Source organism: Myotis nattereri (assembly GCF_964212035.1).
Source record: "Myotis nattereri genome assembly, chromosome: 2".
Taxonomy (NCBI): Eukaryota; Metazoa; Chordata; class Mammalia; order Chiroptera; family Vespertilionidae; genus Myotis; species Myotis nattereri.
Window position 1 is genome coordinate 168202023 of NC_138076.1, and position 27353 is coordinate 168229375.

General features: G+C 56.7%; 1 protein-coding gene across 2 annotated transcripts; it reads left to right on the forward strand.

The window, feature by feature from the left end:
• The first annotated feature begins 81 nt into the window (after positions 1–81).
• Positions 82–21731, forward strand: RAPGEF3 (Rap guanine nucleotide exchange factor 3). Of its 2 annotated transcripts, XM_081082662.1 has the most exons (29): positions 90–390; positions 844–1056; positions 7248–7301; positions 7388–7494; positions 7707–7828; positions 7978–8146; positions 8759–8843; positions 9167–9227; positions 9335–9411; positions 9599–9745; positions 10271–10383; positions 10651–10739; positions 11046–11124; positions 11301–11451; positions 11535–11617; positions 12382–12421; positions 12967–13131; positions 14041–14122; positions 14402–14548; positions 16171–16268; positions 16720–16845; positions 16932–17113; positions 17282–17372; positions 17492–17542; positions 18474–18561; positions 18982–19046; positions 19951–20005; positions 20098–20169; positions 21304–21731. In XM_081082662.1, the coding sequence occupies exons 1-29, from the start codon at positions 385–387 to the stop codon at positions 21420–21422; spliced, it is 2937 nt and encodes a 978-aa protein (XP_080938788.1). In that variant the 5' UTR covers positions 90–384; the 3' UTR covers positions 21423–21731. The 2 variants fall into 2 exon arrangements, with proteins under 2 accessions (XP_080938789.1, XP_080938788.1); XM_081082663.1 differs by lacking the exon at positions 12967–13131 and having other exon boundaries at positions 82–390.
• Positions 21732–27353: the final 5622 nt, after the last annotated feature.

Consider the following 27353-nt stretch of genomic DNA (forward strand, 5'->3'; position numbering starts at 1 on the left):
TGTCCGGGAGGGGAAGGGGGCGGGCAGCACAGGGGGTGTGACAGCTCCCGCCCGGACCAGTGCCAGCTGCTGCCTCGCTTCAGTGCCCCGTGCCAGCTGGCTCTTTCGTCTGGGACGGAGGTGGAGGCTCGGGCTCCTTGTCGCCGAGGGGGGAGGCCCCCCGCGGGCCCCCAGCCCTCCACCCACCCAAGAGGAGCCTCTCCTCCCAGCCGGCCTCTGGCTGCTCTGGCGGTGGGTCCAGCTAGGAACTGGCCCTGGTCACTGCGCCCGGGACTCAGAGCCCGCAGCCCTCCAGGATCCCCCTATCGGAGCTGACGGGGCTCGCTGGGGAGCCTCCCGGCCTTTTGCTAGAGCCTGCAGGCCTGGACGAGCTTGAGAAGGATCATGAAGGTGGGTAAGGTGGGGCCGGGGGCAAAGAGCAGCAGAAGAGGAAGCCGACAGATGGGGAGTTTGGGTGGGAGAGAAAGGGTTGGTCTTGGGGGAGGGAGGAGGGGAGAAGAAGGGTTTGAGCTGAGGCTACATTTCTGGGGGATCCAGTGAGTCCACAGCTTCACTGGGAGGTGCTGGAGGTCCCTGCAGGGACTTGGGTAGCGGGGTGGGCCAGAAGTCCAAAGAAGGCCGGGAAGGAAGGCTCTACCTCCCGCCAGCAGGAGACCCCTAAGTGCGCCAGACCGACAAGACCCAGCGAAGGTCTTCCTGTCCCTCCCCCAGCTCCTGGCAGGGCTGCAGCACCTCCGCCTGTCCAGTCCAGAGGATTCTAAGGAAGCGGTGCTGCCGGGGGAGTTGTGTCCTGGTCCAGCTGCCCCAGCCCCATGGCTGTCCGCCTTCCTCCCCTCCTCACAGGTGGGCTGGCCAGGTGAGAGCCGCTGGCAGGTGGGCCTGATTGTGGAGGACAGCCCAGCTCTGGGAGCACCACAGGTGGGAAGCCTACCAGACGTGGTGCCCGAGGGGACGCTGCTCAACATGGTGCTGAGGAGGATGCACCTGCCCCGAAGCTGCTCCTACCAGCTGCTTCTGGAGCACCAGCGCCCCAGCCGAATCCAGGGGCTTCGCTGGGTGAGTGCTCATCGCCTGCCCAGGCCAGGAACCGGGGCTGCAGCGTCTGGATAGGGAGCACAGCCTGCTGGTGGTGGCCCAGCTTGTCTGGGAGGGTGGGGGGTACTGCTGGATGGACAGCTGGTCAGGCAGCTTAGCTTCGGTATGGGTATGTGTGGGTGGCTCACACAGCTGCATTGTGTGTGTGTGTGTGGTGCCCAAGTGCCCCCATTTAGGCATGGGTAAGAGGCAAGGGATTTGCCATTTATTCATACCTCTGCGTGCCTTGGGTTAGGTGCCTGTGTGTTCTCCCTGTGGGGGGCGGGGGGCGGACGGGGGTGGGGGGTGGAGGGGGGGGCGGGAAGGCCAGGTCAAGTCAGGGCTGAGGTAAACTTGGTTACTAGTCTCCACATATCACCGTGGCAACCTTCCCGGTTAGTGAGCAACTGAACTGCACCAGTTCTGTTTTTTGATTTTGGGGTGAGGTGGTCATGCGAACGTTGCTAGGCATCTGGCGTTGGGGAGTTCAGGGAAGGATTCTGAAAAGTTTAGAGAATCTGAGGCGGCTGGAGTTCCCCTTGTCATTGGATAACAGCTGTGGAGCTGCAAAAGTGAAGGAGAGAGCAGGAGCGGGTCATGGTGGGGTGGGGTGGGGTGCAGGATAATGGTTGCAGGATCCAAATTGTCAGAGAAGCTCTCCTCAGTCTCCTAGACTTAATACAGTGGCTTCACCCGAGATTCAGTGTGTGTCTTGTGTGCCCACCTGTATGTGTGTGTGTGTGTGTGGTGGTGGGGGGGGGGGGGGGTGGCTGGTGCCGGGAGGGGACTTGGGTAAAGGCGTGGAGGGAAATAGGAGCAGGTGACAGACTTGGGGGAGCTCGTCTCTTACGGGGAAGTCCCATCGAATGGAAGGACCACCACCTTCTGCCTGCTTCCTCCTGCCTCTCTCAGCCGCCATTTATATTTACCAAAACATGAGGCTGAGTTGAGAAAACACATGAGGGGGTCCTCCTGGCGATCAGAATTGAGAGGAGAATCTAGGTGGCAGTCCCCCAAACCCTGCCTCCCAGGGTTTTCCTGACAAGGGGCCCCCTGGCCTTGGTCCTGCTCAAGATGGGACTCTGGAGGAGGCAAGGGAGCCAGTCACTTCTAGGCTCAACTCCCCCCCTCCCCCTTCTGGGTCCCTGGCAGTAGCTACTGCTTGGAGCCAGTGGGCTGGAACACTCCCTCCCTCTTTCCCTCTCAGGCTATAATTACTTGTGCATTTCCTGTCCTTTTCCCAGCTTGCAGAGGCAAGGTGGAGAGTGGGGGGAAGGTCAGGTGCTAGGACAATGAGGTCACTGGAGGATCCCCTGGGACCCAAAGTCTGGGAGTGGGTAGATGAGGCCGCCAGGCTGTCTCCTGACCCCTCCAACCCCTGGTGTGCTGGGAGGCCAGAGGGTGGGGGTGAGGGTTGTTGGAGTGTAAATGGGGTCAAAGGCACAGAAGCAGGCTTCTCCCCTGCCAGGTAGGGGGGCAAGTGGGGCTTGTTGATTAGAGGGAACTTAGATTTTTATGGCTGCCACACCCTCTCCTGATGACCTTCTCTGGGGAATGGGGTGGGGTCGTTTCAGCCCATTGTGTCTGTGACTCTGGGTACCTATAAAGCTGCACCTTAAATCTCTGGATGATGCCTGTGGCCCATGAAGAGCTCACGTGAGAGGGACAAGCGCCAGGCAGGGAATATGCACACACAGGGTGAAGGGTGGATGTTGTGAGGGAGCAGAGCCCAGAGTCCCAGGACAGTGCTGGCAGTTGTGCAGCCCCTGCCTACCTCTTAGAAAAGCAAGGGGAAACCCATCAGCTTCCTGCAGGCTAAAGAGAGCACTTTCTGTTCCTACTGGACCGGGACAAGAGAAAAATAAAAGCAGGTTACAGCAGGAGGGCTGGAGGTTAGCTATAGAAAGGACTTGCCAACCCGGACAGAGGTGACACTGGGATGGAATGGAAGAGCATCTCCTTGGAAAACATGACGGGAGAGATTGTTTGGTGTCTGGGAACCAGCAGAGGGCTCAGTCTTTCTAGTAGAGGCAGCGACGAGATCTGGATGACCTCTGGTGGGTCCCATGAGCCCCCAGAACCCTGGGATGCTTCTCTGTGAGTGGGTGTTTGGGGGATGGTGTGTCTATGCTCTAACTCAGAAAACATGCTTTCACCCAACCTGTCCGAATAATGGTAGTAGCTAGTAGTTATCTAGGACTTATGTCCCAGGCACTTGTCAAATACTCGCCCGACAGCCTGTGAAATAGGTGCTGATGTCATCATTTCATTTTAGAGATGAGAAAACAGGGGCACAGAGAGGCTAAGTGACAGGTCCAGAGTCACACAGCTGCTAAGGGACAAAGCTGGACTTTGGTCCTGGGTAATGTGGCTTCAGAGTCCAGGTTCATGGTATGTTTTCTCTTGCTGTGGATGGTAACACTGACGCTCCAAAACATCACCCCACCCCATGCCCCCTCTCCCTGTCCCACCATGACTAGCCCTGGCCTGAGACCCTAGCCATGGGCTAATGGAACTGGTCTGACGACAGGTCCCCATGTGTCTGTCTGCACTGCCAGTCGGGCTCTGACGCCAGTGACAGGGAGGGAGGGTGAGGCAGGTCAGGTGCTGGTGCCATGGGAGCTAGCTGGCAACTCCTTTTCCACCCTGAGGAGTTCCTGTGAAGGCACGAGAGGAGGTGGGCGAGGACCTTCACCTCCACCCATGTCAGCTACTTCTTTTCCCACTGAGAACCCTAAGCTGACCCTCAGGGTCATCGGGTCACGGACAGGGTCAACAAGGTCCATTCCTTGTAGAGTCCAGGGCCCAACCGGAAATAAAGATTAATCAAGTTACTTAACACTTACTAAGCAGTTACTACAAGCCAGGTCCTGCTCTAGGTGCTCTCTGTTATTCTCATTTGATCCTTATAATAACTATGGGATAGTTTTCTTTTGGGGGGTGGGGGGGTCAGACAGGTGTTTCTATCACCAACCCCAGGTGCAGGTGAGGAAACTGAAGCACAGAGAGGTTAATAAGCAGCTCTGGGTCACACAACCAGCTGGTAATGGGAGAACCAGGGTTTGAACCCAGGCATCCAGCTCCAGAACCCACACACTTGACCACTGCCCCTGAATAGCACCCGCACCCCAACATGGTGCCCAGAGGGACTATGATAACAAACCTATTGAATTTGTTTTACCCAGTGTTCTCCAGGCTTACTTGCCCATGGAACATTCCTGAGTAGAATACCGCTGCTATTTCAACTTCTATGGCACAGTGGGGGAAACATGGGGTAGTTGCCATGGAGATGGCAGGGCATCGTGGCTAAGCGCATGGGCTTTGGAATCAGACGGGCACAGTGTGAATCCTGATGCTTATTTTACCTACTCTCAGGGTATGTTATGCAACCTCGGAGCCTCCTGCTCTCTAGCATGAGATAGGAAACAAACATCTGCGTTGAGGGTCAGCGCTGGTAGCAGTTATTAGTAGGATCTCCCATTTCTAAGCAGTGTGTGAGTTTCTTCGTCTCTCTGGGCACCTGCTTTCCTTGGCAAAGTGAGAGGGCTGCCTTTAGAGCCCTCCTCGCTCTGATGGGCCAGAGCCGCTGCCCGGCAGTGCTCATCCCCTGGGGCAGGACAGGAAATGGCTGCGGCAAGGCCTGTGGCTCTGGGATCGGGATGGTGACCAACCTGGCCACATGACCTGGCACCTCCCCTCCTGAAGTGCCCTCTGGGGTCAGAATAATACCAGGAAGGGAGCGTGTGCTGGAGCCTGGGTTGTGGGCACCAAAGGGAGTTGGGGCAGGGACTGGGGCCACCTGGGCATTTTGACATGAACAACAACAAGTCATTAGCACTCAGCACTGTTTGTTCCAACACTGGGGGCTGGCTGGGTAGCATTCCTGCCCTTCCTCTTTCCCTGGCTCCTCCTCCTCCTTCTCCTCCTCCTCCTCCTCCTCCTCCTCCTCCTCCTCCTCCTTCTCCTCCTCCTCCTCCTCTTTTCCTGTTGCTAAGTCTCTAGGGCTCTGTGTCTGGCACCAGGCAGGGCCCCATGACCCGGGCAGGGATACCCTTGGGACACCTAGTGACTTCCGCTCAGCGCTGGGCCAAGCATCTACACATGCCAGGCCTCAGGCCTCTGCCTGGCATACAGTGGAAGATGCCAGAGTCAGGGGAGGGGGTTCTGGCCCCAGGCCTGGTTGTACCCCAGCTCCCCAGCCAGGTCATTTTCAGGGGCCTGAGTGCAGATGGGAAAGCAGGAGAGGGAGAGAGTGCTGGTAAGAAGAAGGGGGAAGGCAGAGGAAGGGGAAGGTGTGGTGAGTGGAGCGAGACCAAGAATGTGAGCACTTCTGGTCGGAACTCGAGTTTATCCGAGGCTGTCTGGCTGTCTCAAGTACGTATGACTGAGTTACCTGAGCACTTGACCTCAAGAGTTTTATTTCCCCGTAAATCAAAGAAGACAGATTATACCTGCCCCGCCTCGCTCACATCTGATCCTATTTAATACAGGATCAGAGGGAGTCACAGAGGTGATCATGCTTTGTAAAGCGCTCTGCCTCAGGGAGGGCTCGTACAGGAAGGGCATCCTGTCCAGGGATGTCCACAAATTCCTCTTCTCAGGTGGCAGAGAAAAGGGTCGGGAGAGGTTTTCATGGCCAACATCCGGGGCACCTAGGCTGGGTGGCTCGATTGATACAAAAGGCAGGAAGCCTGTTCACCGATGTTTCTACGTAAACCCCGTCTTCTGGAGCCAGTCCTGTGTGCTTCCCGGCCCTCCTCACTCTACAGGGTTAGGGACTAGCAGCAGCATCTCAGAGAGGCCAGGAGCGCTGTGCAAGCAGCCGCCATTTGCTTCTCAGATGAGTAAGAACAGCTGACATGTACACACAACTCTATACCAGGCAGTGCTGTATTCAGAGCCACACTGCTGATAAATGGAGGAGCAGGGATTTGGAGCCAGGAGTCTGGCTCCAAGGTTCGTGTTAACCACCAGGGTGCGCGGAAGCCACACAGGGCAGGTTTGCCCACGGACCTGTGGTTGGGGACAGACCTTGGCTCTGGGGTCAGGCCTTGTGACACCAGCCAAGGAACAAGTGTTCCCAGCCTCCCAAGCCACGCACCCCCGGCCTCTCAGGGCCTTCTTGTCACACGCCCTCATGCTCTTCCAGGAGCAGGTACCTGGGAGCCTGGGCACACCTGGGCCCCGAGTAAGCAGAATGGGGATCTCGGGGTGCTCATCTGTGGGGATGAAGTGCTTGGGTGACTGGGGACAGGATAGCAGGGTGGGGAAGAAGCGATGCCGGGCACACCGTGTGATTAGTGAGTATTTGTTTACAGTTATCGCAACCTCATCCAGCGGCTATGTTCCAGGACCCCAGCACATACCTGAAACCAGGGACAGTACTGCATCCTATACATACTGTTTTTCCTAAACACATATATCTGTGCATTTAAAGGAAGCACTTTACTACTTGTCTTTGGCATGTCCAAATCGCTAGCACCATTAATGGTGCGCTTTGGGGCCAGTATTAAGTAAAATAGGGCTTACTTTTCTTTTAATCCTCACTGCAGGATATGTTACTGATTTTAGAGAGAGGAAGTGGAGGGAGGGAGAGAGAGAGAGAGAGAGAGAGAGAGAGAGAAAGCGAAGCATCAATCAATTGCCCCCCTTTGCACCCTGACCAGGGATCGAACCTGAAACCTAGGTATGTGCCATGACAGGGAATCAAACCTGTAACCTTTTGGTGCACCAGATGATGTTCCAACCAACGGAGCTACCCGGCCAGGGCTAAGGGTTACCACAAAAATGGATCTGATAAGCCAGACACTACTAAGTGACTAACGGGTGGGTAGTGTATACAGTGAAGATATGCTGGACAAAGGGATGATTCATGTCCCAGGGGACAACACAAGATTTGATCACACTGCTTAGAATGGCACACAATTGAACACATATGTTTATTTCTGGAATTTTCCATTCGGACCACAGTTGAGTGTGAGTGACTGAAATCTTGGAAAGCAAAACCACAGATAAGAGGGAGACTACTGTATTTGTTGAATGAATAGCTGAATGGGTGCGTTTGGAGTTGGGGGTTGGGCAAGGGGTGCAGGGATGGGGGAGGGGTGGGGTCCAGGAGCTGGATTTGAAGGAAGGCCTGGCACTGACGTGCAGACTCTTCCCATTGCCCTCAGACACCACTCACCAACAGCGAGGAGTCCCTGGACTTCAGTGTGAGCCTGGAGCAGGTACTAGTCTGACGGTGGAGCTGGGGAGGAGGGGACAGCATGGCCAGCGGGTCAGGGCCTGAGCCAGCTGTGCTGCCCGCCCCCAGGCTTCCACAGAGCGGGTGCTCAGGGCGGGGAAGCAGCTGCATCGACATCTCCTGGCCACCTGCCAGAACCTCATCCGAGACAGAAAGTACCACCTTAGGCTCTATCGGTGAGTGGAGGCCTTGCCGGCCTCCTGGCCCAACCCCTCTGTTTTTCTCTTCCTTTTCATTCTATTCCTGGCATCTGGGCCTGGCCCTGCTTCTAGCAGAACTGGGGCTGGGCCTAGGAAGGTGCCTTTTGGATGGACAGTTGCTCCCTCTCTCCTCTCCCCTCCTGCCATTTGACTGTCCGTCCTTTTCCCTGTCCCCTTAACTCTTGTAGGCAATGCTGCTCAGGCCGGGAGCTAGTGGATGGGATCTTGGCCCTGGGGCTTGGGGTACATTCACGAAGCCAAGCCGTGGGAATCTGTCAAGTCCTGCTGGATGAAGGTGCCCTCTGCCATGGTGAGCCTGAGCCCAGGGCAGGGCACCCGGGGCTGGGCAGTCCTGGGGAGCGGGCATCTGGGGTAAGGAGGGATGAGCATTGTAGTAGGGCCTCAGATCCCTCAGCCTCAATTTCCTCTCCTCCCCCATGTCTGGGCCTCTTCCCGCAGTGAAACACGACTGGACCTTCCAGGACCGAGACACCCAGTTCTACCGTTTCCCGGGTCCAGAGCCGGAGCCCTCGGGAGTCCATGAGCTAGAGGAGGAGTTGGTTGAGGCCATGGCCCTGCTCTCCCAGCGGGGACCGGATGCCCTGCTCACTGTGGCACTTCGAAAGCCGTGAGTTGGCACCCTGCACCCCAAGACCCCAGGCCCCACACGACTCCAAGACCCCATAGCTTCTCAGTTTTGTCTCTGAGGGGCTCCTCGCTGAGAGACAGGACCCCAGTTGGATCAGAGGCCTGAGCTCTGACCTGCATTCTATCAGACTTGCTGGGTGATCTGAGCCCTCCTTCCCCACTGAGCCCGTTTCTTCCTCTGTAACTGAGGGTGTGGGGCACGAGGCCTCTGAAGATCCTGCCCACTCTGAGTGGCAGCAATGGCTGAGAGAGGGTGGGCTCACGAGTCCTCAGGCAGGTCTGGGTTCAAATTCTGGTTCTACTGGCTGCGAGCTGGGTGGCCTCGGGCCTTTCCATGCCAGCTTCCTCTTCCGTCAAAGGAAAACAAGAATGCCTGCGTCACGGGTTGTCGTGAGGACAATTGAAATGATGCATGTGAAGTACTTAGTCCCGTGTCTGGCACAGTGTGAACTGGGGAATGGCTGGCCATTAGTGATAACAATCCTTGCTGAGGCACTGGCTGGCCTCAGGCCTGTGCTTTGTGGGTGAGTGGTCCCAGCCCTGGTCCCAGCTGGAGTTCATCCTTTGCTTTCTCGTCCTCCCTGGCCTGCAGCCCAGGGCAGCGCACGGACGAGGAGCTGGAGCTCATCTTTGAGGAGCTGCTGCACATCAAGGCTGTGGCCCACCTCTCCAACTCGGTCAGTCACAGGCCCGCCCTGCCCCGCCCTGCCCTTTCCCTAGGAGCCTCCTCTCCTGTGACCACCCCTGGAGGCGCCAGATGCTGGCCCAGAAAACACGTCCCTCCCCTTCTGCCTATGGCTTGGAAATTTCCATCTAAATTGCTGTCCCCAGCATCCTTGTCTGAAAACTCTCTGCCTCTCTTAGCCCTCCCCCACCCTCCAAATCCCAGGCCACCTGGCCTAGCCACATCTCTGTACCCGAGCACTCATGTCTTTGAGCCTTCCCTCACCTGGCCCTCTGCCCTGGACTTGCCCACTGACCCCCCTTTCCCTCCCCACAGGTGAAGCGGGAATTAGCAGCAGTTCTGCTCTTTGAACCCCACAGCAAGGCGGGGACTGTGTGTAAGTCAGACAGTTGACAGGAAGCTGGGCACCAGGGACCTGGACATGGTTGGGGGCCCCAGAGAGGTGGTGGGTGCTGGGGCGTGTCTGACCTGTGCTCCTGTCAGTGTTCAGCCAGGGGGACAAAGGCACCTCATGGTACATCATCTGGAAGGGATCCGTCAATGTGGTGACCCATGGCAAGGTGAGTGCGCCCAGCTCCCCAGCCCCCTGGCTGGTAACTGCGCCTTGGTCGTCCCCACGGGCAGTGCCTCTGGTGGACCCAAGGCTGCTGACACCCATGTCTTCCCGTGCCTCGGAGCTTCTCCCCGCTGTGGCTCTGTTTCATGAGGGCTGGGGCTGGGCGGGCTGTGACTGAGGCCTGGCTCCAGGGGCTGGTGACCACACTGCATGAGGGAGATGACTTCGGACAGCTGGCTCTGGTGAACGACGCACCCCGGGCAGCCACCATCATCCTGCGAGAAGACAACTGTCATTTTCTCCGAGTGGACAAGCAGGACTTCAACCGTATCATCAAGGTGCCGTTGCTGGGGGTGGGGAGGGCAGGTGGCAAGGACGGTTCTCTGGAGAAGTGTGGGGCAGGGGAGGGACCAGAGAGAGCCCGTGAGGGGCAGGGAGCGAGGAGATGGAGAAGCTCAGAGATGATGGCTGGAGGCGGGAGCCCAGCCTGGGGGTGTGAGGAAGTCCACAGCATGCTGATAAGGTTCCGTGAGCCCGTGAACTCCGCTGTCTGTGCGGGAGACCATGGGGGCAGTGGGGCTACCGAGGGGTCGGGGACTAGGGTGTGAGGGGGGCAGTGTAATGGAGAGTGGGATCCATGGAGGAAGGGCAGGGAGGGATGGAGCAGAGGAGGGGCTCAGGCTGTGTGATAAGCAGGGGTGGGATGAAGGGCACATCCAAGTGGTGGGTGTTGAATAGAGTGGGAGAAGGGCTGAGGGTCCTTGTGGGGCTCAGGGTCTGAAGGAGGGAGGTGTGGGGAGAGGTGCCTGAGGTGGGGAAGGGGCATGGTGTGTGCTGAGCACTGGGTGTGGCTTGTTCTTCAGGACGTGGAAGCAAAGACCATGAGGCTGGAAGAGCACGGCAAAGTGGTGTTGGTGCTGGAGAGAACCTCTCAGGGCACTGCCTCTTCTTGCCCCCCAACCCCAGGCAGGAACCGGTAACACACCCACCAAGCTCCCTCTCCACCTTCTCTCCTCCTTTTCCCAGGCTTTACTCCCTTCCTCCGTGTCATACCCCTGCCTGCTGGCCTCCTGGGTAGAGAGACATCCCGGGACTCAGATGTACCCCTGAATAGCCACCCCTCCACCCCTAGGTGGGGCCGGGCAGACAAATAGGGAAGAGTGATATGACTGATTACTGCCATCTGTCCAGGTTGTGGGGGGAGGGGGTGGCACCAGGGCATGGATTGGCCATTTTCCACCAGGTATACAGTGATGTCTGGCACCCCGGAGAAGATCCTAGAACTGCTGTTGGAGGCCATGAGGCCTGATTCCAGTGCTCATGATCCAACAGGTAGGGACAGGAGACACCTGCTTGCCTGACTCATCAGGTGGTCGGCGCAGCCTGGGAGAGGGCTGGGCACCTGCCTCTGACCTGATTGGGTGCCGGCTTGGTCCGTGGGGCCAGTTGGCAGTAAATCCTCATTCCTGTGCTCTTGGCTTGGGTAGGGAGTGCAGTCACAGGGGCTGGGCATCGGTAGTACTTTGACCATGGCAGCATTGGGGGATGGCACTCCAGCTGTGCGTGTACCTGTGTCCAATGGGCTTGACCTCTGAAGCCCCACCTGCCACCTGTCTCCCATCCCTGCCTGCCCTGCAGAGACGTTCCTCAGTGACTTCCTCCTGACGCACAGAGTCTTCATGCCCAGCACCCAGCTCTGCGCTGCCCTCCTGCACCAATATCCTTCCAGCCCCAGGGACGGTGTGTGGAGTGGGGAGAAGGGATCACTCATGGCATGGCTGTGCCGAACCCTCCAAAGTACCAGCCTCATGCCAGGCCTGTCAGCACCTTCCTCTGCCTGAGCTGCGGGGGGTGGCTCAGTTGGATGCTGTGGTTTCCTTGACTGGCGCCCACCTTCCACGCGGAGCCCGCGGGAGGCAGTGAGCAGGAGCGCAACATCTACATCTGCAACAAGAGACAGCAGATCCTGCGGCTGGTCAGCCAGTGGGTGGCCCTGTATGGCCCCCTGCTCCACACTGACCCCGTGGCCAGCAGCTTTCTCCAGGTACCTGGGAGTGAGGCAGGCTGGACGGGGCTGCCCGGGTGGACACGGCGACAGCGTCTCAGTGCATCTTTGGCTCCTCCCAGAAACTCTCAGACCTGGTGAGCAAGGACGCCCGGCTTAGCAACCTGCTGCGGGAGCACTGGCCGGAGAGGCGGCGGCACCACCGGTAACTTTGGCTCTAAGTTAACTTGTCGCATGCATGACAGGCAGCGCCTCGCGGACTGAGCGCACCAACTCTGGACTGAAACCCAGGCCCTACCACTCACAGCTGTGCTGTCTGAGCACGTGACTGCACCCCCTCCACCCCCCCAGGACTTCGGGCTCCTGTCTATAATGTGGGGGAGCACCTACCTCATTGCACGGGAGAGAGTTACTGCTCCTTCCGAGGGCAGAGCAGTGCCTTGCGCATGTGCATGCGAATGTTGCCTGTCCCTGCTCATGTCTAGTCCTGCTTGTTTCAATGAGTCGTCCCACCAGTCCCTTGCTGTTCACCCTCATGTCAGGGCACAGCCATTCTCACACATCAGTCATTTGTGTGTCACTCTCCTGTCCCGAGTGCACCTGCTGCTCTCACTTCCTCCATCCCGCACCTATTTATTACCCAGCACCATCGGTGCCAGTTCCTGCCAGCCCCACCCAGTAAAGCTCCTAGACTAGCTTCCCCTTCCCAGACATTGCCATGGGGACAGCTCACTGAACCGTCTGACCCCTGGGCCCATTTCCCCCTTGAACTCCTTTTCCCTCCCCTGTTGGTCTGGGGAAACCAGGATCCAGGGCCCCAGTTTCAGCCCCTTTGCCCCTTTTTAGGGGACATTCACCAAGTCTACGAAACTCTGCCCCTGGGGTGAGGGCGGATGGGACCCAGAGCTCCGGGCACCTCCCTGCTCCTGCCTGGCCTCCAGTCTCACCCCCTTCTCCCTTGTTCCACAGGTTGGAAAATGGCGGTGGGAGCGCATCTCCTCAGATAAAGGTGTCTGCTCTGAATCGGCTCCTCTCGCCTCTGTCAGCCTCAGCTTCTTCCCTCTGCTCCCCCGTGACTGTAGGGTCCTCCTTCATCCCCCATCTGAGGGGTCCTGCGTGGAAGGTTCCCATGCACAGACACCCCTCATGTCCCAGGTCCTACGGGGACACTGAGGTCTAAGGTCACCCCTTCACCCACCACCACCTTAGACCCAGTTAGCAGTTCCCACCAGGTGAGCCTCTGAGGCCAGCGGCTCCTGGTGGCCAGCGAGGGAGCCCAGAGGAAGGCAGACCCTCCTGGGAGTCAGAGGTGGCCAGTGCTGCTCCGGGGGGACCCAAGGGGGAAAAGAGGGACTGGAGCTGAGATTTGGTCGAGGAATGGTGGGGAAGGGACTGGAAAGGTAGGTTGGGGCTGACTGTGGGGAGTGCTGCATTGGGAATAAAATCTAAAAGCCTCCCCCGGGCTTCCGGGTCTCCCCATGCCTCTCCCACCTCCCCCCGCCCCGCCTCCCCCCTGGCTGCTGAAGACACTCATGGGCCCCTTCTCTTCTATAGGTGAAGCTTGTTCCCACCTCAGGGCCCGGACCTTTCTTTCTCTGGCTCTTTGACTACCTGGATCCTTCCTATCGTTCTGATCTCAGCCAGAGTGTTGGGTTTCCAGAGAGGCCCCTTTCCATCTCTCTATGCAGAGCAGCCCTCCACTGGCCACTGGCCTGCAAGGTGTCTACTGTGATTTTCTTCAAAGCAGGATCACCATGTGGAGTTGTTGTATTTGTCTAGTTGCTCATTGGCTGTTAGTATCACATCCCACTAGACCCCTGGGCTCACGGTGCTGCCTGTGGCTGGCACTCGGGAACCGCGTGGACTGGTCCTCATGTGCCAGACACTGTGGAACCTGTGATTGCAGTCCTGGGCTGGGAGAGCCAGCCTTGGCCTTAAGGGTCAAGCGAGGGACCATTTCATGCTAAGGGCTAAGACAGGGGTCTCTGAAAGCAGGGAAGGGAATGGTTGACTCAGGGTCAGGGTCATGGTCAGGGAGTGTCCTTGAGATGTAACTGGTGGAGCTGAGAGCTGCACGGTGTGAGGGGGAGGGGCCCACGGAGGAAGGGCTGTGGGTTAGACAGGACAGTTGACATAGCTGGTAGATAAGGGCACAGAGAGAGGGAGGAGCAGGTGAGGATTTCAGCTGGGCCACTTAACAGCTGTGCTGCCTTGGGCAGGTTCCTTAACCTCTCTGAGCCTAATTTATCTGTAAAATGGGAATAATAACAATATTTTTGTCAAAGGATGATTCTGAATATTTAGATACTTGGAATAAGCGTGTCCATAGCCTGGCATGTAGCAAACCAGCAAATGGTAGCCGAAGGAGGAAAGGGAGGAGAAAGACAGCTGAGGTGTGTTCACGCTAGAACAGCTCTGGGCCTTTTTGGCAGAGGGGGTGACACGTAGGGGGGCACACGCTCATTCTTAGCCGCCATCTGTCTCTTTTCCTGGAGCCTTGGTCCCAGGGTCTCACCTGGCTCAGGTTCCCTCAGCAAGCAGGGCCCATACTCCCAGTGACAAAGGCCCCTCCCTGGCCCTGCATGCTCTCCTCTGTGTCCTCCCGGCCTTACTTTCTCTCCCTCTCAGGCCCGGAACATGTCTGTTTGGCTCCCCGGCCCGGATGAGTCCCTCCCCAGCAGCAACTGTGCCATCCGAGTTGGAGACAAAGGTGGGTGGCCTGCACCAGCCAGGACATAGCTCACACCCTGCTGTGGTCACCCTTGACAACAGTGTGGCAGGCCAAGGATGGCACCCTGTGCTCCTCGGGGCCTCAGGTCCAGCCTCCGCCTCTGCTGCGCTCAGGGCCTCTCCCTGCTCTGCACCGTGTGCTTCTCCTGAGTGCCCTGGCCTGCTCCTTGGGTCCCTCCCACTCTTTGCTGCCTTTTCTCTCCTGAGGTGGGGAGACCAAGCCGCCCCCTCCCACACTCAGCCTGATCTTCCTCTCCAGTCCCCTATGACATCTGCCGGCCAGACCACTCGGTGCGGACCCTGCAGCTGCCTGTGACGGCCTCAGTGAGGGAGGTGATGGCGGCGTTGGCCCAGGAGGACGGCTGGACCAAAGGGCAGGTGCTGGTGAAGGTCAACTCTGCAGGCGGTGAGCTGTGTGTCAAATAGGGTGGCCCCGAGGGAGGAGGGGCCCTCAGAGCCATGCCCAGATCCCCCAATTAAAATCATCATCTTTATTGTCTTCATCACTGTTAATGATGCCTGGCATTTGTGGGAGGTGGGTGATGTCTCTTTAAAGTGCTTTAAATGTGGTGCTTGTCAGCATGCACTCTGGAGCCTGCTGCCCGCATCTGAACCCGGCTCTTTAGCACCCTGTCTGCATGTCCTTGGGCACACAGGGTGCTTCATCTCCCCATGCCCTGTTTCGTCATCTGTAAAACGGGGGTGAGAAGAGGACATGCTTCATAGAGGAATTGTGAGGACCACATGGCTCATCTGTGGAAGTGTTTAGAACAGTGCCTGGCACATAGCACTCCTTAGGTATTAGCTGCTACTGGTATTCTTATCATGCTTGTATATTCACTTCATCCAATAACAATATTATGAGATAGGTACTTTTGTCCTATCTCAGACAAGGAAACTGAAGCTCAAAGGGATTACGTGATTTTCCCAAGCTCACATAGTGAGTGTAGCTAGCCTTTGAGTTTAGCATGGTGGCTGGCACAAATGCCAGGCTCCGAACATGGCAGCATGGATTTTTAAGACCCGCCTTCAGAGAACTTAAGGACATTAACAGCCACTGTTGTCTGTGAAGGATGCTGCACAGGTCTGACCGCGGGAGCCCAGGGTAGGCTGGAATTAGGGGTGTCCAGAGAAGAAGGGCAAGGAGTGGAGGCAGAAAAGCAAAACCTTCTCCCTTCAGGACCTGGGGAGACAGGATGAAGTCACCTGTGCCTCCGTGCTCTGGAAGCATTGCCCTCTGGTGGCCACCTGGAGAGTTGCGGTTGCCCAAAGCCAACATCTATTGATACCCTACCTACTCAGAGCCAGGTGCTGTTTAGAGAACAGATTTCTAGAGTGTTGTGATCAACACCCTTGTCAGTAACTGATATTTTATTACAACCCCCCTGCTATGTGTATATTTTCTTATAAGTCACATACATGCATTCTTACACTAATGTTATGTAACTAAACTGGACACTAAATAGAGGTACAAAACAGATGAGAAAACTAAATTTAAGTAGAAGAGCTAATGTTTTTCCTGGATGCGTGGATGGCCTTGTGTACCTTACTTTGAGGTTATGGTCTAGGAACTGAGGACTCAAATGTGACTGAAAACACAGTCTCAGTCCACAAGAGCTGATGAACATCAACACCAAGACTTCTGTAAAGGCACTTCCCAGTTTTCATAGAGCTTTTACATGTATCATTATACGTGTAGCCACTATTTATATAAACTATTTCATTTGACTGCATAGTGAGGGCAACTCTTATTGTCTCCATTTGACAAAGGGGGAAACTGAGGCTCAGGGAGGGCTCCCACCTTGCCCAAGGTCTTTCTGTCTCACTAAGCATCCCCTTTCCTTCCCCTCCGGGAGTGTGGATGCATGGGCACGTGCACCTGTGCACTGAGAGCACCTGGCCAGGACTCTAACCTGATACTGAGAGAAGGACCTCCCAACCTCCCAAACAGGGACTCCACCCTGCCTCCAGCTGCTCCCCGGCCTCACTCCCTGTCCCCACCTAGTGCATCCTCTGCTCTCTTTGCAGATGCTATTGGCCTGCAGCCAGATGCCCGTGGTGTGGCCACATCCCTGGGGCTCAACGAGCGGCTCTTTGTTGTCAACCCACAGGAAGTGCATGAGCTGGTAGGGTCAGGCAGGGTGCCAGGACCCAGGGCAGATCTGTGTTTTGGGGGTGGTAGGGATGGGCACTGAGGAGCGCGGGGCCTGGTCTGGCTGCTGCTGGGCCTTAAGTGGAGGGAGGGAGGAGTGGGTCTCGGCTGATGGGGTATTCCAAAGGGTGCGGAGGGGCGTGCTGATTGGGAGCTCCCAAGGAGAAAGAGGAAGATCTGCCCCCATAGGGGCTCCCTAGGGGATAGGAGCCCTACAGGGAGGCGTCTCGGTATCAGGGAGCTGTCAGGAAGATGCCTCCTTGGGAAGCCCTATCATCTAGAGGCCCCTTCACTGCCTGCAGCACCCCTGCCCTCCCCAACACTCTTCTGCTCATGGGCACAGAGTCTACCCCAAACTCTTCTCTCACCTGGTACCTTTCCTCTGGGCTCCTCGGGCACCCCCCTGAGTACTCTCCCCCCTGCAGACCCCACACCCTGAGCAGCTGGGGCCCACGGTGGGTTCCGCTGAGGGGCTGGACCTGGTGAGCGCCAAGGACCTGGCCGTCCAGCTGACGGACCACGACTGGAACCTCTTCAACAGCATCCACCAGGTGCGGACAGCGGAGCCGAGGGGCGGACAGCAGGTGGCAGGCATCTCGAGTGGCCTGTGCTGATCTCTTGCGCTGCCCCCTCCCAGGTAGAGCTGATCCACTACGTGCTGGGCCCCCAGCACCTGCGGGACGTCACCACCGCCAACCTGGAGCGCTTCATGCGCCGCTTCAACGAGCTGCAGTACTGGGTGGCCACGGAGCTGTGTCTCTGCCCCGTGCCCGGCCCCAGGGCCCAGCTGCTCAGGAAGTTCATTAAGTTGGCCGCCCAGTGAGTGCCTGTGGGGATGCCCGGGATGTGTGGCAGAGTCCTTAGGCCACTTTTTCTTAAACCTCCCGGTCCCTGGTCAGGATGTTGCCAAATCTGGATGTTGTCTTGAAGGGGGGCTCTGTGGGTACGGCTGCTTCCCCTGAGGGTCTCTGGTTCTTCCGCTAACAGCCTCAAGGAACAAAAGAACCTCAACTCCTTCTTTGCCGTCATGTTTGGCCTTAGCAACTCGGCCATCAGCCGCCTGGCCCACACCTGGGAGGTAGGTGTTTCCTGGGGGGTGGCCAGGCCCCCCCGACCCCAGTCCTGAGGTTGGACCCCAAGCCCATCCTGGGGACAGGACCCCGAGCAGCCTCATCTCCATCTACCTCTCCTTCGCAGCGGCTGCCCCACAAAGTCCGGAAGCTGTACTCGGCCCTCGAGAGGCTGCTGGTGAGTGCTGGGCCGTGGCCTGTCCCTCCAGAAACCCTGCTTCTTGGCTTCCCAGCAGCCCCTCTACTTGTCCTTGGTCACTGCCAGGGTTCCCAGCCCTGAGCCAGGACCTGGTTCTCTCTTGCCTGTGAGTGTGGGGAGCTGGCTGAAGAATGGATGTGTAGCATTATGGAGGGGGTGCATAGGGTAGTCTGTCCCCCAGGATGTGGGGATTAGGGAGGCACATTTGCTGTGGCTCTGAGGTCCTGTGTGAAGACCAGGATGGCACATGCGGTATCTGGCCCTGGGTCGGAGGTGCCAGGGGAGCACTGGGACTCAGGAAGCAGGTCCCGGCACCAGCACCCACAGTGTGCCGGGGCCTGGCTCCTGGAGCCTGTGGTCAGACTAGGCCAAAAGGCGAGGAAAAAGTTGAGGAGCGGAACTCCAACTCCCAAGAATTGTTGCGGGGGTTGAAAGGTTTTGACAATGTTCGGGAGAGAACTGGCTCAGAGGTATTCTTATCAGTATGGCTCTGGGAGCTCTTGAGCGAAAAATTCACCTGGTGGGGCTCAAAAGGGTGAAAGGAACTTACCTGCCAGAGATGGGGAGGGATGGAGGGTGGGGAGACAGAGAGAGAGAGAGAGAGAGAGAGAGAGAGAGAGAGAGAGAGAGAGATCCATGAAAGCTCAGGGCCCTGTGACTAATGGCTATGAAGTTTCCTTGGCGGCTAATTGGAAGCCAGGAAGCCACATGCACACATGGCCTTCCTGCCTGCCACAGAGCCTGCCTTGGTGAGACCTGGGGCTGAGCAGAGGCTGAGCTCCAAGGGTGGGCATATGCCCCTTCTTGGAGGGGCGGCGGGGTGGGGGGTAGCATTTGGTTGTGTTAAGGTGTGTGGTGAGCTATGGTGGGGGGGACCTTCTCTTTCTCACTGTGACTTCTTTCCTCCCAGGACCCCTCATGGAACCACCGAGTGTATCGACTCGCCCTCACCAAGCTCTCCCCTCCTGTCATCCCCTTCATGCCCCTCCTTCTCAAAGGTAATGGGACCAGAGCTTACCTTCCAGCCTCCATCCTGTCATGCATTCCTGCGCCTGTATGTCTGCATGTCCACCCAACCCTCTCTGAGCGATTCCAATGTGCTGACGCCTTGAGGGGCACAGCGACGAATTAGGAGTTCACAGGCTAGAAGTTCACAGGCTAGAAGTTCACAGGCTAGAAGTTCACAGGCTAGAAGCAGAGTCAGCACATGCAGACAGGCATTGGTGACATCCGATGGCCTCTGCTATGAGGCCTAAGAGATACAAGAAAATTGCTCCAGGAGTTGGAGGGGAGCCAGAGGAAGAGGGCAGTGGGGGGCAGAGGGGGGGATGAGGCTCATTATTGGCCCTTCACCTTTCTTGGACTGCTGAAGGGGAAAGGCGTTTGGGGATCTCTGAGCACAACCAGTTTCTTTGCAGACATGACCTTTATCCATGAGGGAAACCACACCCTGGTGGAGAATCTCATCAACTTTGAGAAGATGGTGAGTTCCAGGAGAGCAGTCGCCTCCTACTGGATTGGGTTGGGGGCTATGACTATGGCCTTGGAAGAAAGTGCGGGGGCAGGGGGTGGGGGAGGGACGGGGGGATGTTAGGAGATGGTCTAAAGTTATTAATAACATGAATGTGAAGACTTATTTTAAATTAGCCCTTTCGTAACTCCATTGTATACTGGAGAGCCTGCTCTATTGGGGGTGCTGGGGGGCAGCCTCAACTATCTCACCCTTCAACGACAGCCCCTCCCAGGCCTCTTCCTCTCTGGGCTCTTCCTGACCTCTGTTCTCCCACTTCCTGGTTCCTGCTGGGCCTCTGCCTGTACTGGGGCAAAGGAGACATGCCCCCTCTCCCACCTACCCCCATAGCCTCTAAGCCTCTAGTTCAGGGGTGGGCAACCCCTGGCATGAGTGCCAAACATGGCACGCCAGTAACTTTTGCTGGCACGCGAAACCCTCTCTTATAATCTTCCATTTACAATTTTTTTCTTAATATCGACTTTCTTATTTTTCAGATACGTTCAGTGTAGGTGCATCTTAGATAAATAAATACTTTTACATAACATGTATACATTAAAAAATAAATGTATTTTTCATCATCATATATTGTGTTTTTGTCGCTCAAATGAATTTTATTATTTCTTCAAGATTCTTCACATACGTACACCTTAAGAGATATCAAGTAGGCGTAACATGTTCTCAAAAAATTAGGGTTGTCACGCAGAAGAATTTTGAGTCAGAGATTTTGCTGGTTTGGGCACGCACGCACAAAAAGGTTGCCCACCCCTGCTCTAGGTGCACCCTGCTCTCAGGGAGCTCGGGTTCCCAGCTGCCCCACAGGCCAGGCTGGGGTTCTGCTCTCAGGCCTGGTCTCACGTCCTTGCTTTGTCCACAGAGAATGATGGCCAGAGCTGTGCGGATGCTGCACCACTGCCGAAGCCATAGCAACGGTGAGAGGACTGGCCCCCCTGGGTAGGTGCCCCCCAAAGCCCCCTTCCAGGCTTGGCTGTGTCTTCCTGACTCCCCCCTCTCTCCTACCCAGTGCCTCTCTCACCACTCAGAAGCCGCGTCTCCCACCTCCATGAGGACAGCCAGGCAGCGAGGGTTTCCACGTGTAAGTGGGGCAGGGTGGGTGCTGATGCGTTAGCGTGTTTAGGCACTTGCATACATGATACATCTATGATACCTGCTGATAGCTTCACAGCACCTCTATGACATAGGTGGAATGTTATCCCAACTTAAAGATGCACAAACAGGCTTGATGTTAAAATAACTTGCAGAGGCCACACAACCTTGGTGTATCAGGACGATGATCTAACCAACTGAGCTACCTGGCCAGGTCATTTTCTTGTTCTTTAAAATAGCTTTATCATTCACACACAGATACATACATTATACACACACACACACACACACACACACACACTTTTAAATGCCTCATATAATCCTATATAATAAAAGGCTAATATGCAAATTGTCCCCTCAACTGGGAGTTCGACCAGAGGGCAGGGCCGGCCGGCCAATTGCCCACGGCCCCTCCCTCCGAAGAGCCCACCCAATCGACCATGATCAGGGTGGGCCGGCTGGACCCCACCCATGCACAAATTTGTGCACCAGGACTCTAGTACAGTGGGGCTTTGACTTATGAGTGTCCTGACTAACCAGTTTTTCGAGATACGAGCCGTCTCTCGGCCGATTTTTTGCTTTGAGTTGCAAGCTAAAATTCGGGTTATGAGCCAGCTTCAGATACCCCACCGCTAGTTGGTGCAGCGAACGTCACAGTGAGCGCCACAACATCAGCCCAGCATCACGTGTCTCACTCGTTCACTTTAAGATTTGACATATGAGTAATTTGAGTTACGAGCTCCGTCATGGAACGAATTAAACTCGTAAGTCAAGGCCCCACTGTATATATATAATGCCTCATATATTATATATATAATGACAACAGAATAATCTTTAGTTTTCGTTGTTTTTAAACTTAGTAAAAGAGATACTATGCTATATGTAATCTTGGGGACCTGTTCTTCCTGTCTTAATCGACTGCTGTTCTGCCCCCAGATCAGTGGGGGGTGGGAGAGCAATCTCCAGGGCTGGGGTGGGAAGTGGCTGGGTGGGTGGTGGAGAGTGGGAAGTGGCAGGGTGGTGGTGGAGGGCAATAAGGCCGATTTGCTCCTCGGAGGGGGAAGAGATGGGCTCTACAAAGCAGGGTTCAGGCCCTCCCTGACAGCCTCCCCCATCCCGCCAGGCTCGGAGCAGTCCCTGAGCACCCGGAGTCCAGCCAGCACCTGGGCTTATGTCCAGCAGCTGAAGGTCATCGACAACCAGCGGGAACTGTCCCGCCTCTCCCGGGAGCTGGAACCTTGACAAGGGGGCTGGGGCTGGAGCAGCAGGCACTTCCCGCCTGGAAAGCCAGGGCACGCCTGGGCCCAGGGGCCCACAGGCCGGCCGCAGCTGGGCAGGGCTCTCCGAGGAATGGACTTGAGGCCCTGGATCGGGCAGCGTGGAGGCATCTGTCCCCTGTGATGATTGTCGGCCGAGGAGGACCTCAGATGGAATGCGCGGAGGCCCAAGCCAAGGAACGGGGGATAGAGAGGCCAGAGTGGGTGGGAGAGCAGAGCAGGCACTGGGACTCTGTGTTGAATAGAGAGCTCTCCACACCAGGTTTTTTCCAGACTCTGTGCCTCGTGGCTTTGTTGTCCAGCCGTCTCCTGGCCCCTGTGGTGTGTTTGCACAGTGGACTCGAGTGTCTGCATTTGTGTGGCATGTGTGTGGCAGGGGCAGGGCTGGTGGTGGGGAGGGCGGGCGGGAAGGGGCAGCCCTGCTTTTCTTTCCACAGCACAGGAGAGAAACAACTGGGTGTGGTCAGGGCTGATTGTGCAGGAGTGGTGGTCCCTGAGGAGCCCCATTGTTACCATAAACTAACAGAGATGCCTGTGTGTGAGAGCCCAGCCCTGTGGGGTGTGGCAGGGAAGGCGAGGAGCTGAGGAGGAGGTGCTGTGCCCTGGAGTGGCCCCAGAGAGGCTGACGGAGCAGCTCCATGGCCGTGTGTGGTCTCTGGGACCCAGGCAGGGCTCCCAGATGGCTCACGGCTGTCCATTTTACATCCCCCCAACCCCTCCACCCCCTCTGGGCATAGCACCTGCTGGAGCCTGGAGCCCGTCACTGGCTGGCCTGGGTAACCCTCTGCTCTTCACGGTGGTCTGAGGGGACCGTGACAGCCCAGCTACAACTATCTCCTTCCACTGCCTCCTCCGCTCCGCTTCCTGTCCCTCAGCCTGGTGCACATCTTGGCAGAGGCTTCCGAGGGGAGTCCATCCCTTGCTGAGGCCTAACAGGCTTCCAGGAATTAGGCTTTCTCATCGGTGGCAGAATGGCCCCAGCCGGCTCTGTCAGCATTGAGTCCTCTCTTCAGCATGTGCCTGGGAACCAGTGGCTCAGAGGACCCCTTCCACTGCTCTCTGCTCTCTGCTCCCCATGGGCCTGGGCCTGGCAGGGGGAGGTGCACTGTCTGGCCCCACGAGGGGCCTCTTGGCCTTGGGGATGACCCTGGGGTAGGTGTTGAGCTGCAGGGTCCAGGGCATGTGGAGGAAGTGGGCCCTGCATTTGCACAGCAGGTACATCTACCAGGGCTCAGGCTAGACACCTCTACACACACCTCCCCTCACCCCTACAGCACCAGACCTCATCCCCATGCTCAGGGACTCATGCAAGCTGTTTCCGGGCAGCGCCAGACACTTAGCGACAGGCAGCACAACTGGGATGAAACCTCAGGTTTCTTAGTGAACCTGAGCCAGTCAATGAACAGTTTTCTGCCTCCATTTCTTGGTCTGTGAGATGGGTGTGATGATCTTAGTCCAGTTCTTGGCGAAAAAGCAATCAAACTGCAGCTCTGCCTCCAGAGCCCACGGGACAGCTATGGGCTGTCCTGTGTCCTCAGCCTGGCGGGGATGCCTCCTCGTGGGCGGAGTCAGACAGAGCCCGCTCCCCCGGGAGAACCTGGCGTGGAGCAGGTGGCAGCGGTAACCAGACCAGTTCCTTTGCCCGGAGAGGAGGTGGAGGACCCCTGGGCACAGAAGCTTCCAGAGCTGAGCAATCATAAGGCTGAGCCTCAGCCTGAGTGAGTCAGGACTCCCATGGCTTTCTTCTCTTCCAAACCCATTGTTGTCAGGGCTTCGGCAAGGCCAGCCTGCCCTTCACCATCCTGAGACCCAAGGGCAAGACCAGCCTTGCAGCGACACAAGCCAAGTGAGGGGGAGGCTGTGTCCCCAACAGTGTTTCTCCTCTGTGGACACACCTACGTCCCTGAAGGACTTGGGCACCTTTTGCATCTCCCTCAGCCTTGGACTGCCCTGCAACGTCCCAGCGGCTCCATCTCTTGGGCGGGACACCTTGGAGCCTGTGGGAGAGGCCTTGCCAGGAGACTGGTGCCCAGGGTGGCAGGACACTGACTTGGCGCTGAGGCCCCAGTGACCAGGCTTCGTCACCGCAGAGGTGGGAAAGGCTCCAGCCACAATGACTCCAGCTCTGAGGGGTGTTGCCTGTCTCCCTCACTGCCCAGGGGTGGGGTGGGTGGGGTAGGTGGGGTGGGTGGAGTGGGCGGGATGTCCTGGCAGCCCAGGCTGTGTGTAGGGCTCTCAGTATGTGTCCCAGCTTCAGGGGAACCCTGAAGGGAGGAGGAATTCATGGGAGGCTGAGAGGAGGAAGTGCAAGGTCAAGCCTTTAAAAAACCGTTTACCTAAAAGGAGGTGAAGCAGAGGGGATGTGTGTCCTATGGGGGAGAACAGAACGGAGGGGGTACCTCCCCCTCCCTTACCTCTTATCCTTAGCTTCCCTGTACAGGCCTGAGGCAGGCTGGGGACCAGGCCAGGACTGTAATTGTGGGGTGCACACCAGGGAGGGGCACGTCTACAGCAGGCTAAGCAGGATCTGGTGAAGGGGTAGGGCAGGATGGGGAGTCCAACCCTCCAGCTGCTGCAGCTCCATTCCCTGGGAGGGAGTCCTCCCCTCTCTCCTAGTCCCACCTTGGGTCTCTAGCTGCTCTGTTTTTTGTATTTCATTTTATGAGATAGAGAGAGAGAGACAGAGAGAGAGACAGAGAGAGAGAGAGAGAGAGAGAGAGAGAGAGAGAGAGAGAGATGGATGTGAGAGATAGGAATATTGATCAGTTGCCTCCTGCACACACCCCGACTGGGGATCAAACCCACAACCTGGGTATAATGCCCTGACTCAGAATTGAACCCAGGAACCTTCAGTGCACAGGATGATGCTCCAATCAACTGAGCCACACTGGCCAGGACAAAATTAGGTTTCTTAGTAGAGCTGTTGTTCCCAGTACTTATCATGCTAATCAATTTGAATTGTTTCCATCCTTTCTAGCACACTTTCACTTCTATTATCTTTTTATCCTGATGATGGGGAGGTATTTTTACCCCTGTTTACAGTCAAAGAAATTGAGGCACAGGAAGATTTGCCTGAGGTCACATTACTGGTTAATAGCAGGTGGGTTGGTGAAAGGGCTGGATGTGTTTCCGCCATGCCTATGCCATGGGCCTTGCTCATCCGTGCCCTTTCCTTGTGCCCCGGAACCCCAGCATTTCATAGGCCCAGGCATATAAACTCCCCTTTCCCATCCTCCCTCCCTTGCTCCTTTCATTGTGGAGTCCTTACTATGGGCCTGGTAGAGGCTCTGTGAATGACACAGGCAGTCCTGGCTCCCCAGGGAACAGACCAGCCAGCCGGGCAGATGGATGCAGAGCAAGGCCAGCAGAAGGGACAGGGTGCCTCAGAGGGCAAGTCCAGAGCGCGGGGGAGGCCTCATTTGCAGGGCTCACTGCTCACCCGCAAGCATTCAGGCCCACGGCTGCTCCACATTGGAATGCAGGTACACAGCCCCAGTCACTGCCCGCTCCCAGAGCCCTGCACACCAGTCGGCGATCCTCTGCCTCCCAGAGTTGGGGGCTCTCTCAGCTCCCCACTGGTACAAGCCACCAGATGTAGGGCTGGTGGCTCAGGCAAAAGCTCTCACCTGGCTGTTGTTCCTGATCCCTCACTCCCTTCCATGGACAGATAGGCCAGAAAGTACATGCATTTCCAAATGTGTCCTTATACCTGCCCCGTACCCAGAGTTCTGGGCTTCTCACATCTGCCAGGCCCACGGGCTTGAACTACATGGGTGTCTACTCAGGCCTGTCCAGTTGCCCCAGGCACTCCTCTCCGAGGTCCTGGACTCTTCAGGACCTGAGCCTCGCCCTCCTGCTGCCCAGCTGACGGGACACCCGAGGGCAAAGGAGCTTTCTTCCCAAGGGGGGGGCGGCGGGCGGTGGCTGCCGTCCCTCCCAGTGACGATGCTGACAGCAGCTCACTCTGGGAGCTGTGCTTGGAGAGCTTGGAGTCTGACTCAGCTGTGCTGAGAGAGCGCCTTCTCTCCCTGCCCCGGGCCTTCCTGGGGCAGGCGGGCCCATCTCCCATTGATGGAGCCAGAGGAGGCTGCTCTGCTGGTGGCGGCGGGTGGAACAGGGAGGCAGGAGCATGGGCCCAGGGACCCCCAGGAGGAGGAAGAAGGCCAGACTCAGAGCCCAGACCCACTTAGTTTTACAGGCAAGTGAGATTCTGGTCGCTCATCTGTGTTTAGACTGACCGGCATGGACCCCGGGCCAGGAGCCTGGACATGCAGGCCCTTGCCTGACCGTCGTGCTCTTGGCTCTGGGGCCCTGCTCACGGCCTCGGTGCTCTGGTTCTGGCGTGAGCTGTGGGCAGCCCGATGTTCCCAGGCTGCTGGGTGGAGGAGAGGGCAGGCTTTCCTGGCACTCAGAGGACTCTGGGTAGCAGAGGGGCTGACAGAGGGTGACATTTGCTAGGGCCATGGCAGCAGGACATGTTAGGCTCTTTCTGCCTCCAGAAAAGTGCCCTGTGAACCAGAGCTTGAGGCAGCACAGGCAGGTGGCAGGTGGTCCTCCCACAGTGAGCAGGCGGGGGCGGGGGGGGGGAGGGGCCTTGGACACAGTGGCCACGGGCTTGGGCAAGTCCCTTTCTCCCTCTGGGCCTTAGTTTCCTTACTTACAAACAGAGGCTTGGACACGGTAGGTGAGGGGATGTGTTCCTGCATTCAGTGTCTATGACTTAGGCAGCTCAAGCCATCATACAGGGAGAGGAAGCCCAGACCTCTCTTGGTCATGATGCTGGCGACTCCTCCGAGCATCTTCCCAGCAGTGGCCTCCAGGCAGACCGCCCTGGAGAGGGCGAGCCAGCGCAAGCACGGTTTTATCAGAAGGCTTCTCAGAGAGTTCCCTGTCCCTGAATAAAACTTCCTGCAGCGCACCTGAGTCTTCCTTGCCTGCAGAAGGCCTCTGTTGTGTGGACATATAACTTGGGAGAATTCTAATGGTCAACTTTAAGGGGAGAAAAGGAAAGACAGAGCCTTGAGGCAATGGCGCTGAGGGAGTTGCTATGACATGGGGCAATGGGCAGGGTCTGGAGTGTTCCTTAGGGCATACTGCAGTGGCTCTAGGGAGCGCAGGGCCCCCAAGGGAGAGAATTAGCGGGAGAGGTAGATGGCCAGCCTTCTCCGTTTCTCCTTTCTCTTGGTCCTTGGATCCTGCACCCTGTAGCTGCTGGTGATCTCATCAAAAAGCCCCAGGAGCAGGAGGCCGGATCTGTGGACTTGCTCCCCATTGATGGCAGAGCAAGGCTCAGCTCCCCAGGCTGCAGCCACATTCCCAGACAATGGGTGCTCACCTTTGCCAACCAAGCCTGGTGAGCTAGACAGTGTCCATCATTAAAGACTTATCCACAGGACTCGAAAAAATTTAAAATGTACATTTATTTTTTGAGATAAAAAATTCACAGTATGGAGAAGTTCCAGAAGCTGCCACTTTGTGTCTCTGTTTTAAATGTCATTTTCCTCATCATCCTATCTAAACTAGGTTTTCTGTGGCCCTATTTTTCTTTGTTAATGCACACTTATCTGGTCTTGTTATGTGCTAAGCACTGTTTTAAGAGCTTTGCAAGTATTAACTCACACGAGCCTGTAAAGTAATCTTACTTGCTCTATTTTAAGTGACAGGGGAAACTGAGGCATGGAGGTCAGGAAGATTGCCTGGGGTTGAGATAAACAGCTGGTGAGTGGCAGAGCTAGGATTTGAACCCAGGCAGTCTGTCTTTAGAACCAGTGGTCTCAGCATTATGTATTGCTGCCCCAATCGTAGGTTTTTAAAAAACATATTTTTATTGATTTCAGAGAGGAAGGGAGAGGGAGAGAGAGAGATAGAAACATCAATGATGAGAGAGAACCATTGA

Coding starts and splice junctions, on each gene's coding strand:
- RAPGEF3 (XM_081082662.1), top strand. Junction 11,452..11,534: donor TGGCCAGCAGCTTTCTCCAG/GTACCTGGGAGT, acceptor GGCTCCTCCCAG/AAACTCTCAGACCTGGTGAG. Junction 17,373..17,491: donor GCCTGGCCCACACCTGGGAG/GTAGGTGTTTCC, acceptor TCTCCTTCGCAG/CGGCTGCCCCACAAAGTCCG.